At 41.5% G+C, this 15,383-nt stretch overlaps 1 long non-coding RNA gene and 2 gene segments (V, D, J or C); all 3 read left to right on the top strand.

Annotated features, from left to right (window-relative positions):
• LOC140639527 (immunoglobulin heavy variable 3-74-like) overlaps positions 1-15,383 on the top strand; it is a 45,950-nt gene that overhangs the window by 16,264 nt on the left and 14,303 nt on the right.
• LOC140640627 (immunoglobulin heavy variable 3-23-like) lies at positions 3,091-8,825 on the top strand. The segment is given in 3 exon segments: positions 3,091-3,243; positions 3,347-3,657; positions 8,808-8,825. Coding segments are annotated over 3 exon segments (375 nt in total).
• On the top strand, positions 10,090-11,083 carry LOC140639589 (uncharacterized). The gene is made up of 2 exons (XR_012036249.1): positions 10,090-10,704; positions 10,789-11,083. It is a non-coding gene; the product is annotated as an uncharacterized lncRNA (long non-coding RNA).

Raw genomic sequence — 15,383 nt, 5'->3', positions numbered from 1 at the left:
ATACCTCAAAAGTTCATAAACATTGGGATATAGGGTATTGAGGTTGAATATGTTTGATTTACACATTTTATCCCCAACTGGGAGCAGATATTAATTAACCAAAACCATCATGACTCCACTGTGGTAACATGTGGGTTGAAATTGAAACCACACCTGCCTTTCCTAATTCATCAATGCCCGCATCTCACTTTCAGCCTGTCCAGACACCCATCATCCCATGACATCCCTGTTTGGGGACATCCTGGACTGATGGAAAAGGCCTGTTAATACGGGGTGCTGCTGGATACTCAGAAAGCATGAACAAGTGTCTACTGGCTTTCATCTGAAGCTACTATTCCTCTACAGGGAATAGGTCAGAGCTCGACAATTCATGTTCACTCTATGCTGTTCCCCTGACTTTCATCTCCTGACACAAAAAAAAGGGATTCCTTTTTCTAATTAAATATATTTTTTTAATTAAATATTTTTAATTTAATGTCTAGTTCTATATACTATGAGTCTCTAAAGTTCTCCTGGAGCTTTCCTATGACCCAGCAATTGCACTACTGGGATTTACTACAAAGATACAAATACAGTGAAAGACCACGACACCTGCACCCCGATGTTTATAGCAACAAAGTCCAGAGTGGACAAACTGTGGAAGGAGCCTCGGTGTCCATTGAAAGATGAAAGGATAAAGAAGATGTGGTCTATATATATACAATGCAATATTACTCAGTCATTAGAAATGAAAAACACCCACCATTTGCTTTGAGGTTATTGGAACTGGAGGGTATTATGCTGAGTGAAGTAAGTCAGTCGCAGAAGAACAAACATATGGTATCATTCATTTAGGGAATATAAAAAGTAGTGAATGGGAGTAAAGAGGAAAGGAGATAAAATGAGTGGGAACTGTCAGAGAGGTCGACAGAACATGAGAGACTCCTAACTCTGGGAAAGGAACTCTGGGAAGGAACTCTGGGAAGGCGTAGTTGTAAGGGAGGTCAGCAGAGGTAGGGGTGACTGGGTGACGGTTTCTGAAGGGTCACTTGACGGGATGAGCACTGGGTGTTATACTATATGTTGGCAAAACGAACTCCAATAAAAAATATAATTAAGAAATAAAATTAAAAAAAAACAAATGAAACTTCAGATAATGAGGAATAATCCTAACCAAAGAGGAAAGGACCTATAGTCTAAAAATTCTAAAATACGTATGAAAGACATTAGAGAAGACAGAAATATATGGAAAACAGTCTATTCTCATGGATTGGAAAAATAAATATTCATATAATGTCTAAGCCACCAACAACAATCTATGCATTCAATATGAACCCTATCAAAACCCCACCAACATTTTTCTAGGGAATGGAACAAGCCTAAAATTTGTAAATAAACAGAAAAGATTCTGACTAGGCAAAAGAATGTTGAAACAAAAAAACAAATCAGGGCAGCTGGATGGATCAGCGTTTTAGCACTGCCTTTTCATCAGGGCGTGATCCTGGAGACCTGGGAACGAGTCCCATGACAGGCACCCTGCTTGGTGCCTGCTGCTCCCTCTGCCTGTGTCTCTGTCATTCTCTCAGTCTCTCTGTGTCTCTAGTGAGTACATACATAAAAACTTAAAAAAAACAAAGCGAAAGCCATCACAATTCCGGATTTCAAAGTTGTGATCGTCCAAACAGTATAATAGTGTCACTAAAACATGCACATGGTCAATAGAATAGAATAAAGAACCCATAAATGGACACACAGCTCTATGGTCAACTTATCCTTAACAAAGTACAAAAGACTATCGATGGGAAAAAGGACAGACTCTTCAACAAGTGGTGTTGGGAACATTGGACAGCTGCAAGTAGAAGAATGAACCTGGGCCACATTCTTACATTCCACACAAAGATAAACTCAGAGTAGATGAAAGACCTAAATGTGAGGCAAGAAACCATCAAAATCAAGGAGATTTTGTGACCTCAGCCAAAACAGGTTCTTGTACTCGAATCTCCAAAGGGAAGGGAAACAAAAGTAAAAGTGAACTCTATGGACTACATCAAGGAAGGAGCTGTCATACAGCTGTGGAAACACTCAACATAATTAAAAGGCCTAACAAATTGGAAAAGATTGGGATGCCTGTGTAGCTTGAGCATCTGTCTTTGGCTCAGGGAGTCCTAGAGCTCTGGGACTGAGGTCAGCATTGGGCTCAGTGTGGGGAGCCCACTTCTCCCTCTGCCCATCTCTGAATCTCTCTCCCCATCTCTGATGAATAAATAAATAACATCTTCCAAAAGAATAAAAACAGTGGGAGAAGAGAATTGCAAATCTATCTCCAGATAAAGGCTTGTTTCCAAAATCGAAAAATAAATTACCAAACTAAACAACCACAAAGTGAAAACTACCGTCAGAAATGGGCACAAGACATAAAGATTCACCTTGTCCTGATTGGAATTGTAGACTGTCACTTTATATTAGGTAGGTCATCCACATACAAAATGAAATTTATTGTCTCCTCTAGGTCTGCCTTATATCAACGGCATGATTAAAACAGACAATGCATCCTGAAGACAAGAGGAAAATGCTTTCTGCCACAGACTGGAAGACCTACCAGTAAACGTGGCAAGAAAACTACGTAAAAAAAATAAGAGGTGATAAACTGGAAAGAAAATAATTAGTTTTCTTATGACAATGTATTAATAGAGTCAATGAGTAAAAACGCCGATAAAAACTGGAAGAAATAACTCGTGAGCTCAGCACAAAAAATCAGTATATAAAATCAGCAAATAAAATAAAGATATATTCCTACATAATAACAACAAATTACATATACAAGATTAACAAAATAATCCAATTTACACTAGCACCTAAAATAAATATGTAGAATTAAAATTTACTAACAAGATGAAATATCTCCAGAAAATGACCTATATTGATGTGTCTTTTGAAATGCACCCAGAAATTAATAAATAACTGTGCTTAGAACTGCATATAGTCAGAGGGCCATCTACACAAATTGCTATAGAATTGTGGTGCAATACATGTGTTGGCTTTAAATATACGAATGTAAGTCTAGAGCTGGTTATATAGTCAGAGGACATGCAAATAGGGCCCTCCCTCCACTGATTAATCCAGCCCAGTCCTGACCCTGCAGCTGGGAGAGGAGCCCCAGCCCCAGGATCCCAAGGTGACCTGATTCACTGATCAGGACACAACAGAGACAAACCACCATGGAGTGTGTGCTCGGCTGGGTTTTCCTTGTCGCTATTTTAAAAGGTAATTCATAGAGAAGCAGAGACCTTGAGTCTGTGAGTGGAAGTGAGTGAGAGAAACTGGGGATGTGGGACAGTTTCCTGACCAGGATGTCTTGTGTCTGCAGGTGTCCAGGGTGAAGTGCAGCTGGTGGAGTCTGGGGGAGACCTCGTGAAGCCTGGGGGGTCCCTGAGACTCTCCTGTGTGGCCTCGGGATTCACCTTCAGTAGCTACTACATGAGTTGGATCCGCCAGGCTCCTGGGAAGGGGCTGAAGTGGGTCGCAGATATTAGTGATAGTGGAGGTAGCACATACTACACTGATGCTGTGAAGGGCCGATTCACCATCTCCAGAGACAACGCCAAGAACACGCTGTATCTGCAGATGAACAGCCTGAGAGCCGAGGACACTGCCGTGTATTACTGTGCGAAGGACACAGTGAGACGAACTCATTGTGAACCCAGACACAATCCTCTCTGTAGAAGGGGATCAGGACCACCAAGGGGTGCGCTCTGCTCACTACTTCTATCTTGAAATCCCAGGAGCAGGTGAAGAGGGTGGTTCTGGGCAGGTTTCCTGTCAGGGTCTGGGATTCCTCTCCAAGGAGCAGTTTCCCCCTGGGAGCCCCTCTGAACACTTGATTATGTGTTTACCTCTTCAGTCTCTTTCTTAGAGACCTAGAATTCAACTATAGCACTTGCACTTACTTGTGCTTAATTTTTCCTGACCCGAAATTTTAATCATTTACAATTAATGCCATTCACATAATCTGAACCTTTTAATGAGTCCTAGTAGCGATCACTGTGGACCACAGGACCCCAAGCTAACATGCTGTCTTGCACATCGCGGTATAGAGGAAACCCCAATCACACAAGAGAAAAGAGACATTCTACAAACATGGTAATAACAGCGGGGAGTGAGAGAGATTCCCAGCATGACATGGTAGGGAAATGGACTCAGCGGTCATATGCACACACACACACACACACACACAGAATCACGAGAGTATAACCATTCATCACCTTCACCTTCATGTCTGATGAGAGCCAGGCAGACCTTTCATCACGTCATAAATGCCTGGATAGTGCCAGGGAAGGACATTGGCTCTGGGTGTGTGTTGTGGGTCAGTGGTGGGTACGGCGTCCTGCTCCAGGAGGGGCTTGTGTGGAGTTAGTGTCCCAACTGCATCAAGAGAGGGAACCCTTGGGTTATTGTTTGATTTCTTGTCCTTTGGGTGGAGTAGAAGAATGAGGAAGGAATGTCAGGGAGCTAGCAGGCAATACAGACTGGACATGGTGTGAAGAATAATTTCACTAAACAAGCATCAAACTGGAGGGACAAAAGAGAAACATGGTTATTCTCAGTAGACAGATGTCTGAATCATAGGGAAAGGAGATGAATAATACATGGAAGCAGCACGAAACTAAATAATAATACAAATAGGCCAAGATACTACCCGGATCTCAGATGGAAGCTGCCCTCTCCCCAAGGTCAAAATCTGGTTCCGAAGGTCATGTATACACCATGTGCTCAGAGACTGGAAGCTTCTACTGGATCAATGAGGAACCTCAGGGTGAGGAGCTGGATTGGAGGACCTTCCACCTGCACGGAATAACTCATGGATCCTTCTGGTTCTGACATCAGGTTACTGTGTGTGACCTCTACCCTGCCCATGTTGGAACCTAATACCCATGATATGGGGAAGGAGGTGGAGCCTTAGGGGAACAGTTAGGTAAGGAGGTGCAGCCTCATGATATGATCAGGGCCCTTATAAACCAGGACTGGGAAAGTTCCCTGCACCCTGGGCCCATGTGAGGTGATGGGGAAAGGACGGGGTAGGATGTGGGCAATCTCCAGAGACCACATCTGCATGCATCTGGACATCAGACGTCCCAGATTCCAGATCTGTGAAGTGTCTGTTGTTTGATCCTCCCAGTCCATGTATGATGTTCCAGGAATGTGGACAGGTGAAAGTCCATTTTTTCTTTGTTTAAATTGAATTTACCTCTGTGAGATTTCTGTTCATGTCTTTTGCCCATTTCATGATTGGATTGTTTGTTTCTTTGGTGTTGAGTTTAAAAAGTTCTTTATAGATCTTGGAAACTAGCCCTTTATCTGATATGTCATTTGCAAATATCTTCTCCCATTCTGTAGGCTGTCTTTGAGTTTTGTTGACTGTATCCTTTGCTGTGCAAAAGCTTCTTATCTTGATGAAGTCCCAATAGTTCATTTTTGCTTTTGTTTCTTTTGCCTTCGTGGATATACACTCAGTGCTCATCATATCACGTCCCCTCCTTAACTCCCATCACCCAGTTCCCCCATCTCCCAACCCCTCTCTTCCAAAGACCCTCAGTATTTTTACCCCTGGAGTTAACTGTCTCTCATGATTTGTCTTCCTCTGTAATATTACCCCACTAAGTTTCACTCCTCCGTTATGATCTCTTTCAATATTTCCTATATTCCACATATGGGTGAGACCATATCATTGCCTCTCTGTGATTAATTTATCTCAGTATAATAGCTCCAGTTCCATCCATGTTGAAGGAAATGTGATTTCATGTTATTCATCCTTCCTGACAGCTGTGTAATATCCCATTGTATATATAAACCACATATTTAGTATATTTTTATTGGAGTTCGATTTGCCAACATATAACAGCCAGTACTCATTCCGTCAAATGCCCCCCTCAGCTCCTGTCATCCACATACCCCAACCCCCCAACCATCTTCCCTTCCACTACTCCTTGTTTTCTTCCCCCATAGGTAGGAGTTTCTCATGTACTGTTACTGTCTCTGATGATTCCCACTCATTCCATCTCCTTTCCCCTTTATTCCCTTGCACTATTTTTATGTACTTTGTATGTGTGAAACCATATAATGTTTGTCCTTCTCTAAATCACTTACTTCACTCAGCATAATACCCTTCAGTTCCATCGACATTGAAGCAAATGGTGGGTATTCGTCATTTCTAATGGCTGAGTAATGTCCCAACATCTTCTCTATGCATTCATCTGTCAATGGACACCGAAGCTCCTTCCACATCTTCTTTATCACTCTTCTGTAGAAGGGCATCATGATTCCTCCCACAGTTTGGCTATTCGGGACATTGTTGCTGTGGACATTGGGGTGCAAGAGTCCCTTAATTACATTAAATTTGCGTCTTTGGGGTTAATAAAATGTAGTGGAATGCCTGTGTTCTAGGGTAGCTCTATTAGTCACTTTTTCAGGACATTCCATTCTGTTTTCTGGAGTGGCTAAACACGCCTGCATTCCCACCAAAAGAAGAGAAAGTTACACTTTCTCGATATCCTTGCTTATATTTATTGTTTCCGGCCTTGTTACTTTATCCATTCTGAGTTGTATAAGTGAGATCTTAGTGTGGTTTTCATTTGTATTTCCCTGATGTCAAGTCAAGTGTTCCTCCTGATTTCCCATTTTGGGGCAGGTAGAAAGGATGGGGTGTTGGAGATCAGGGAGTGAGCAGGTAACACTCAACAATACTGTGTGATGAGAAATTCCACTTAACAATTATGAGAGAACAAAAGTGGGGGAGGACCTTCCACCTGCAGGGAATAACTCATGGATCCTTTGGGTGCTGATATAGCTAACTGTGTGTCACCTCTACGATCCCCGTGTTGGAACCAAATGTCGATGTGATGGAAGAAGGAGTTGGGGCCTTAGGGGAACAATTAGGTTAGGAGATGGAGCCTCATGATACGATCAGGAACCTTATACATCAGGATATGGGAAGCTCCATGCCCCCTGGCCCCATGTGATGTGACACGGAAAGGACGGGCTAGGACGTGGGCACTCCAGACACCACATCTGCTTGCACCTGGACCTTAGACTTCCCAGACTCCAGAGCTGTGAGAATGAGCATCTGTTGTTTAGTCCATTGAAACTGGGAATGTGGGGACATCACTCAGAAACACTTAAACAGGGTCTGACCTCTTATTTGTCCTATACTAGTCTGTTATCTAGTCATTTGCAAATATTTTCTCCCATTCTGTAGGTTGTCTTTGAGTTTTGTTGACTGTATCCTTTGCTGTGCAAAAACTTCTTATCTTGATGAAGTCCCAATAATTTATTTTTGCTTTTATTTCTCTTGCCTTCATGGATGAATCTTGCAAGAAGTTACTGTGGCCAAGTTCAAAAAGGGTGTTGCCTGTGTTCTCTAGGATTTTGATGGAATCTTGTCTCACATTTTGATCTTTCATCCATTTTGAGTTTATCTTGTGTTTTGTGTAAGAGAATGATCCTGTTTCATTCTTCTATACATGGCTGTCCAATTTTCCCAGCACCATTTATTGAAGAGATTCTTGTTTTTTCCAGTGGATAGTCTTTCTTGCTTTGTCGAATATTAGTTGACCATAGAGTTCAGTGTCCACTTCTGGTTCTCCATTTTGTGCAACTGATTCAATGTGTCTGTTTTTGTGCCAGTGCCAGAATGTCTTGATGATCACAGCTTTGTAGTAGAACTTGGAATCCAGCATTCTGATGCCCCCGGTTCTGATTTTCCTTTCAGTATTCCCATGGCTATTTGGAGTATTTTCTGATTCCACACAAACCTTAAGTTGATTTGTTCCAACCCTCTGAAGAAAGTCCGAGTTATTTTGATAGGAATTGCATTGAACGTGTAAATTGCCCTCGGTAGCATTGACATTTTCACAAAAGTAATTCTTCCAACCCATGAGCATGGAATATTTATCAATATTTTTGTGTCTTCCTCAATTTCTTTCAGAAGTGTTCCATAGTTTTTAGGGTATAGAAACTTTACCTCTTTGGTTAGGGTTAATCCTGGGAATCTTATGCTTTTCGGTGCAATTTAAGATTTTTTTGATGCCTTAACTTTTCTTTCTTTAATCTCAAGGCTAGTGTATACTAATGGAAGTGATTTCTGGGCATTGATTTTGTATCCTGCCTCACTGCCAAATTGCTGTATGAGTTCAATCAATCTTGGGGTGGAGTCTTTTGAATTTTCTAGATACAGTGTCATGTCATCTGTGAAAACAGAGGTTTGACTTCTTTTTTTCTTTTTTGGTTTTGACTTCTTGTTTGCCAATATGAATGCCTTTTGTTTCTTTTTGTTACCTTATTGCTGGGGCTAAGACTTCTAGTACTATGGTGAATAGCAGTGGTGAGAGTGGATATCCCTGTCTTGTTCCTTATCTTAGGGGAAAGGCTTCCAGTGTTTCCCCATTGAGAATGATATTTGCTGTGAGCTTTTCATAGATGGATTTTAAGATGCTGAGGAATGTTCCCTCTATCCCTACACTCTGAAGAGTTTTGATCAGGAATGGATGCTGTATTTTGTCAAATGCTTTCTTTGTTTCTATTGAGAAGATCCTATGGTTCCTTTTTGTTTTCTCTTGTTGATGTGATCTATCATATTGATTGCTTTACAAGTGTTGAACCAGCCTTGCATTCTAGGTATAAATCCCACTTGGTCATGGTGAATTATTTTGTTAACATTTTGTTGTGTCCTATTGGCCAGTGTCTTTTTGAGAATTTTTGCATCTGTGTTCATCAGGGTTATTGGTCTATAATTCTCCATTTTGGTGGATTCTTTGTCTCGTTTTGGATTTAAGGTGATTCTGGCCTCATAAAAAGAGTTTGGAAGTATTCTGTCCATTTCTATCTTTCAGAACAGCTTTAGTAAATAGGTATGGCTTCTTCTTTAAATGTTTGATAGACTTCGCTGGGAAGCCATCTAGCCCTGGACTTTTGTGTCTTGGGACGTTTTTGATGACTGCTTCAATTTCCTCCTTGGGGGCAGCCCTGGTGTTGCAGGGGTTTAGCGCCACCTGCAACCTAGGGCATGATCCTGGAGACCCTGGATCAAGTCCCACATCAGGCAGTATGATGCCTGCTGCTCCCTCTGCCTGTGTCTCTGCCTCTCTTTCTCTCTCTCTCTCTCTCTCTTTCTCTCTCCCTCTGTCTCTATGAATAAATAAATAAAATCTTTAAAAAATTTCCTCTTTGGTTATTTGCCTGTTTGGGTTTTCTATTTCTTCTCGTTCCAGGTTTGCTTATTTGTGGTTTTCCAGAAAAGCATCCATTTCTTCTGGATTGCCTAATTTATTGGCATATGAGTGGTCCTAATATGTTTTTAAAATCGTTTGTATCTTCTTCCTATTGGTTGTGAGGTATTGGGCCTTCATCAAGATTCAAAGCTATACACAGCAAAATAGTCAACAAAACTCAAAGGTAACCTATTGAATGGGAGAAGATATTTGTAAATAACCTATCAGATAAAGGGCTAATATCCAGTATCTATTTAAAAATGTTATCTATATTACTTGCTGGTACGAGGTGAGTTGAGGACCCATACTCCTTCATGATCTTGCCCCCAACATTTATTTATTTATTTATTTATTTATTTATTTATTTATTTATTTATTTCAGACAAAGTGACAAAAGAGTTTGAGGGTAACAGATAGAAAATCTCAAGAAGATTCTTCAATGAGCACAAAGCCTGACCAGGGGCTTGATCCCAGGACCTTGCGTCATCATCTCAGCAGAAATCAAGAATGGATGGCTAACTGAATGTTTCCCCATGGGCATCATCCTTGGGCCAATTTTTTAAAGAATGCATTTATTTATTGATGAGCAACACACAGAGACAGAGAAGCGGACTCCATGCAGCATGCCTGATGCTGGACTTGTCCTCAGTACTCAGATATCATGCCCTGAGCCAAAGGCAGACACTCAACAACTGAGGCACCCAGGTGGGATTGAGTCCCACATCGGACTCCCTGCGTGGAGCCTGCTTTTGCCTCTGCCTGTGTCTCTGCCTCTCTATGTGTGTGTATCTCTCATGAATATATAAAGAGATACATTAAAAAAATAAAATGCAAGTAAGACAGAGAGTGCTACAGGATGTTTAAGTCTCTTGTGCTTTCAGGAGCATTTAACAAGCTCTAGGCAATGAGGAGCACATTTGCAGGACAAGCAATTCCATGGCTTTTACATATCTGAGGTGTGAAGAGATGGAGGTGGGAATGCACTGATTACCTCACTGGATGCAGTATATTGGAGACACACTGATCCAGGAATAAGACATTCAGATCTCAGAGCCAACATCAGGTTTATAGAGGCTCTTTCATTCAGAGATGGCTTCACAATGAGGAGGATGTCCTGTGGCTTCCAGACCTTCAGTGGAGACATTCTTTCTGCAGACAGTTCAGGGATCTAGAAGGGGACCTACGTCATCAATGAGGATTAGGACTTGGGCCTCAGGTTCATACATAGCACAGTCCTGTGATGATGATCCGCTCCTTCTCTAGATGAGGCTTGTCTTGAGAATGAAATACTCCATCTCATGAATATGCAAATTGTCCGAGATGCATTAGGATAATGAGTATAGGAATATCTGTGCCCTGAATCACCAAAACCTGCACACCCTTCCTCCAGAAGCCCCTGTGAGCACAGTGCTCACCATGGACTGCAGCTGGAGAATCTTCTTCCTGCTGGCACTGGCCACAGGTAGGGGACACCCCACAAGTAAGGCTGAGGACGGGAGCAGGCCCAGTCAAGGATGACTTCATCCCTTCCTGTTCCTCTCTACAGGTGTGCACTCTGAGGTCCAGCTGGTGCAGTCTGCAGCTGAGGTTAAGAAGCCAGGGGCATCTGTGAAGGTCTCCTGCAAGACATCTGGATACACCTTCACTGACTACTATATGCACTGGGTACAACAGGCTCCAGGAGCAGGGCTTGATTGGATGGGATGGATTGATCCTGAAGATGGTGCCACAAGTTATGCACAGAAGTTCCAGGGCAGAGTCACCCTGACGGCAGACACATCCACAAGCACAGCCTACATGGAGCTGAGCAGTCTGAGAGCTGAGGACACAGCTGTGTACTACTGTGCGAGACACAGTGTGAGAACCCACATCCTGGAAGTGTCAGAAACCCTGGTGAGAGTGCAGCTGTGATGGGTAATTGAGGAGTGATACAAACAAAGATTATCTGACTTCCTGATACCAACGTGTCAGGGGTTTTGGACAAACTTTTTTTTTTTTTGGACAAACTTAATACACTCTTGTGCACATCATTCTCTCTACAAAGGTTTGAAGTGACAGTTACACAGAAAGAATGATCCTAGTTAAACACTTTGTATAAAAATTTTTTTATTACATTTTATCGTGCAGATTTTTGCAACCTATTTGGACACAAAAGGTGAAACTCCTTGAGGTCTTATCTGGGAAGTGTTGGAAAGTGTTGTGCTACACAATCTGAGACTGTTGATTTGCCTGCAACAGGGTTAAAAATTTTCCCACTTGTTTTGAAATGTGACAGTGTGCTTGGAGAAAAGAAAGTATGTGAACGCCATGGATGAATTTCTCTGCCCCACTCTCTGATTGATCCTCATATTCCTCAGATTCTGGTAGGACACTCATGAACTCATGGTCACAAGTCCTGGGCTGACAGGTGTGCCAGGTTCAAGCTCAGTCTACATCAGCACATAATCTTGGCAGACCTCCCCTTCAGTGCTGAGTTCCTACAGAGGCTCCTGCCCACCCAGCCAACCCCAATGGTGTCTCAGTCCTTAGGGTATTACTGGGAGTCACCACAAACACGGGCATCTTTGGATGACCTGGGAAAATGTGACCTGAAAACCTAACCCATAGGCTTTCCATGGCCACAGTGTCCGGGTATCACACACAGGGCTCAGGTCTACAGGCATTAATTCCATACCGTCTGGAGGTCTACATAAACTCAATTCATATTGCAATTCAGCAAGATAACAGGTTATAAAAACAATGCACAGAAATCAGGGACATTTATATATAGTGACAGTGAGACATAAGAAAGAGAAACCCAGTAATCATTCCTATTTACAATTGTAATAACAATAGTTAAGCATGATGCAAAACAAAGAGGTAAAGGATCTGATATGTCATTTGCAAATATCTTCTCCCATTCTGTAGGTTGTCTTTGAGTTTTGTTGACTGTATCCTTTGCTGTGCAAAAGCTTCTTATCTTGACGGGCACTGGGTGTTATTCTGTATGTTAGTAAATTGAACACCAATAAAAAAAAAATAAAGGAAAAAAAAAAAGAAAAAAAAAAAAGGATCTGTACTGTGAGAACTGTAGAAAACTTAGAAAAGAAATTGAGGAAGACATGAAGAACTAAAGAAAAAAGAAATCCATATTCAAGGATTAGAAGAAAATATATTTTTGAATATTTATGCTACCCAAGGAAATCAACATATATTTAAAATATTTTATTTATGTATTCATGAGAGAAAAAGGCAGACAGAGGCAGATGGACAAGCTGGTTCACTGCAGGAAGTCCAAAAAGAGCCAGATTTGGGACTCAATCCCAGGACTCTGGGATCACACCTTGAGCCAAAGGAAGACACTCATTGTGGACAGCCATGCTGAGGTCCCAGAAATTTAAATATTTAATGCTATTACTATCAAAATGTCCTCAAAGTTTTTTCACAAAGCTGGAATAAACAATCCTAATATTTGAATGTAACCAGAAAATATTTCAAATACCCACATGGATGTTGAAAAAGCAAAGTAAATGTGGAGGCATCAGAATCCCCCACTTCAAGCTGTGTTACAAAGCTGTGATCATTTTTTATAATAAATTTATTTTTTATTGGTGTTCAATTTACCAACATACAGAATAACACCCAGTGGTCATCCCGTCAAGTGCCCCCCTCAGTGCCCATCACCCATTCACCCCTAGCCCCCGCCCTCCTCCCCTTCCACCACACCTAGTTCATTTACCAGAGTTAGGAGTCTTTATGTTATGTCTCCCTTTCTGATATTTCCCACACATTTCTTCTCTCTTCCCTTATGTTCCCTTTCACTATTATTTAAATTCCCCAAATGAATGAAAACATATATTGTTTGTACTTCTCCGACTGACTTACCTCACTCAGCATAATACCCTCCAGTTCCATCCACATTGAAGCAAATGGTGGGTATTTGTCGTTTCTAATGGCTGAGTAATATTTCATTGTATACATAAACCACATCTTCTTTATCCATTCATCTTTCGATGGACACCGAGGCTCCTTCCACAGTTTGGCTATTATTCCTCAACATCTTAAAAGCCATCTATGAAAAGCCACAGCAAAGCTGTGATCATTAAGACAGTATGGATCTGATACAAAATAGACACATAGATGAAGGGAACAGAGTAGAGAATCCAGAAATGACCCACCCATTTATGGTGAAATCATCTTTGACACACAGACAGAAATACCAAAGGAAAACAAATCAAAGTAAAACAAAACAGAGTCTTCCAAATGTGGTGTTAGAATGCTTGGATAGCTCTATGCAGAAGAATGAACCTGACCCACTTTCTTACACCAGACACAACAAAAAACTCAAAAAGGATGAAAGACTTCCATGTCAGACAGGAGTCACTCATAATCTTGCAGAAGAATACTGGCAGGAACCTCTCTGATATTGTTCACATCTTACAAGACATATTTCTAATGGAAAATAAGACTATGGCAAAAACGAACTGCTGGGACTTCATCAGGATAAAAAGTTCTTCACAGTAAAGGAAAGAGTCAGTTAAAAGGAAAAATACAAAAGGGGAAAAGATATTTGCAAATTAGAAATTATTTGAAGTGTTAGTATCCAAAATCTATAAAGAACTTAGCAAACTCAGCACTCAATGTTTAAAAATTCCAGTCAAGAAAAGAGCTGAAAACACGAACATATATTTCTCCCAAGAGATATATAAATAGCCAACAAACATGAAAAATGCACCATATCACTCAAGTTCAGGAAAATACAATTCAAAACTACAAGGCGATATCATCTCGCACTGCTCAGAATGGCTAAAATTAATAAGGCAGGAAAAAGCGGATATTAGCAAGGATGTGGAGAAGTTGAACCCTCTTGCACCATTGGTGGAGATGCACCTGATGCTCCAATTTGGATACAGTAGATCTGTGCACAACCCAGGGCTCAGGAACCTGGGCACTGAGATACTGGACCCCCAGGTAGGGGAGCAGCAAGCCCTGGTGATGAAGAGGAATGTGATCCCTTGGGCCTCTCGGGACCCTCTGACAACAGGTCCCAGCCCCAGGGGTAGGTACAGAGTGAGTCTGGGAATAGAGGTCTCTCCTGTCGGGCTCTGCAGTTTCCGTAGCTGGGAATAGATCCATACTTAGTACATCTCTCAATATTTTCTGCCTTGGGGTGTCAATATCCCTGAGAACCTCACCATCTGGGGAAATGATCAGGACCTCCGGGGCCCTCATCAGTTCAGAATCTGGAAGATGGTGAATAAGACAAATTATCTGATTTTTAACTCCCCTACAATTACAGATGTGATGCTGTCTCTGTAATGGATTAGGTTTCAAAGGCATCTGAACTGGTGGAGCCACTCTGGAAAACTTTATGTAGGTTCCTCTAATAGGTAAAAATATAGCTACCCTACAACACAGTGATTGCAATACTTGGGATTTACCCCAAAGATACAGACACAGTGAAACAGTAGGACACCTGCACCCCAACGTTTATAGCAGCAATGTCCACAATAGCCAGACTGTGGAAGGAGCCTTTGTGCCCCTCGAAAGATGATGGAAAAATAAGATGTGGTCTATGTATACAATGGAATATTATTCAGCCATTAGAAAGGATGAATACCCACCATTTGCTTCAACGTGGATGGAACTGTTGGGTATTATGCTGAGTGGAGTAAGTCAATTGAAGAAGGACAAACATTATATGGTTTAACTCATGGGGAATATTAAAAATAATGAAATAAAAAAGGGGAAAGCAGAGAAAATGAGAGGGAAACATCAGAGATGGAGACAGAACTTAAGAGACTCCTAACTCTGGGAAATGAACAAATGGTAGTGGAAGGGGAGGTGGACAGGGTATGGGGTGACGGGCACTGTGGGGGGCACTTGAAGGGATTATTACTGGGTGTTTTACTATATGTTGGCAATTGAATTTAAATTAAAAGGAAACTTAAAGAATTGGAAGTTGCCCACATACACAGAGATAATGATGCAAATATCAGTCTCTGCAATGACTATCTCAGACGTCCTCTGAAAATAGATTTAATCTGGGCAGAAATGGGCCAGTCTATTGAGACATGGAATTAACCGTCACATGCCAATCTCCTGTAAATTGGGCATCCATATTCATCACACTCATTCTGTAAAGAAGATAAGTAACAACGA

Source organism: Canis lupus, chromosome 9 (genome assembly GCF_048164855.1).
Source record: "Canis lupus baileyi chromosome 9, mCanLup2.hap1, whole genome shotgun sequence".
In the NCBI taxonomy this organism is placed as follows: domain Eukaryota; kingdom Metazoa; phylum Chordata; class Mammalia; order Carnivora; family Canidae; genus Canis; species Canis lupus.
Note: the sequence above shows the minus strand (reverse complement) of the source record. Positions and strands in the feature narration are given on the sequence as shown.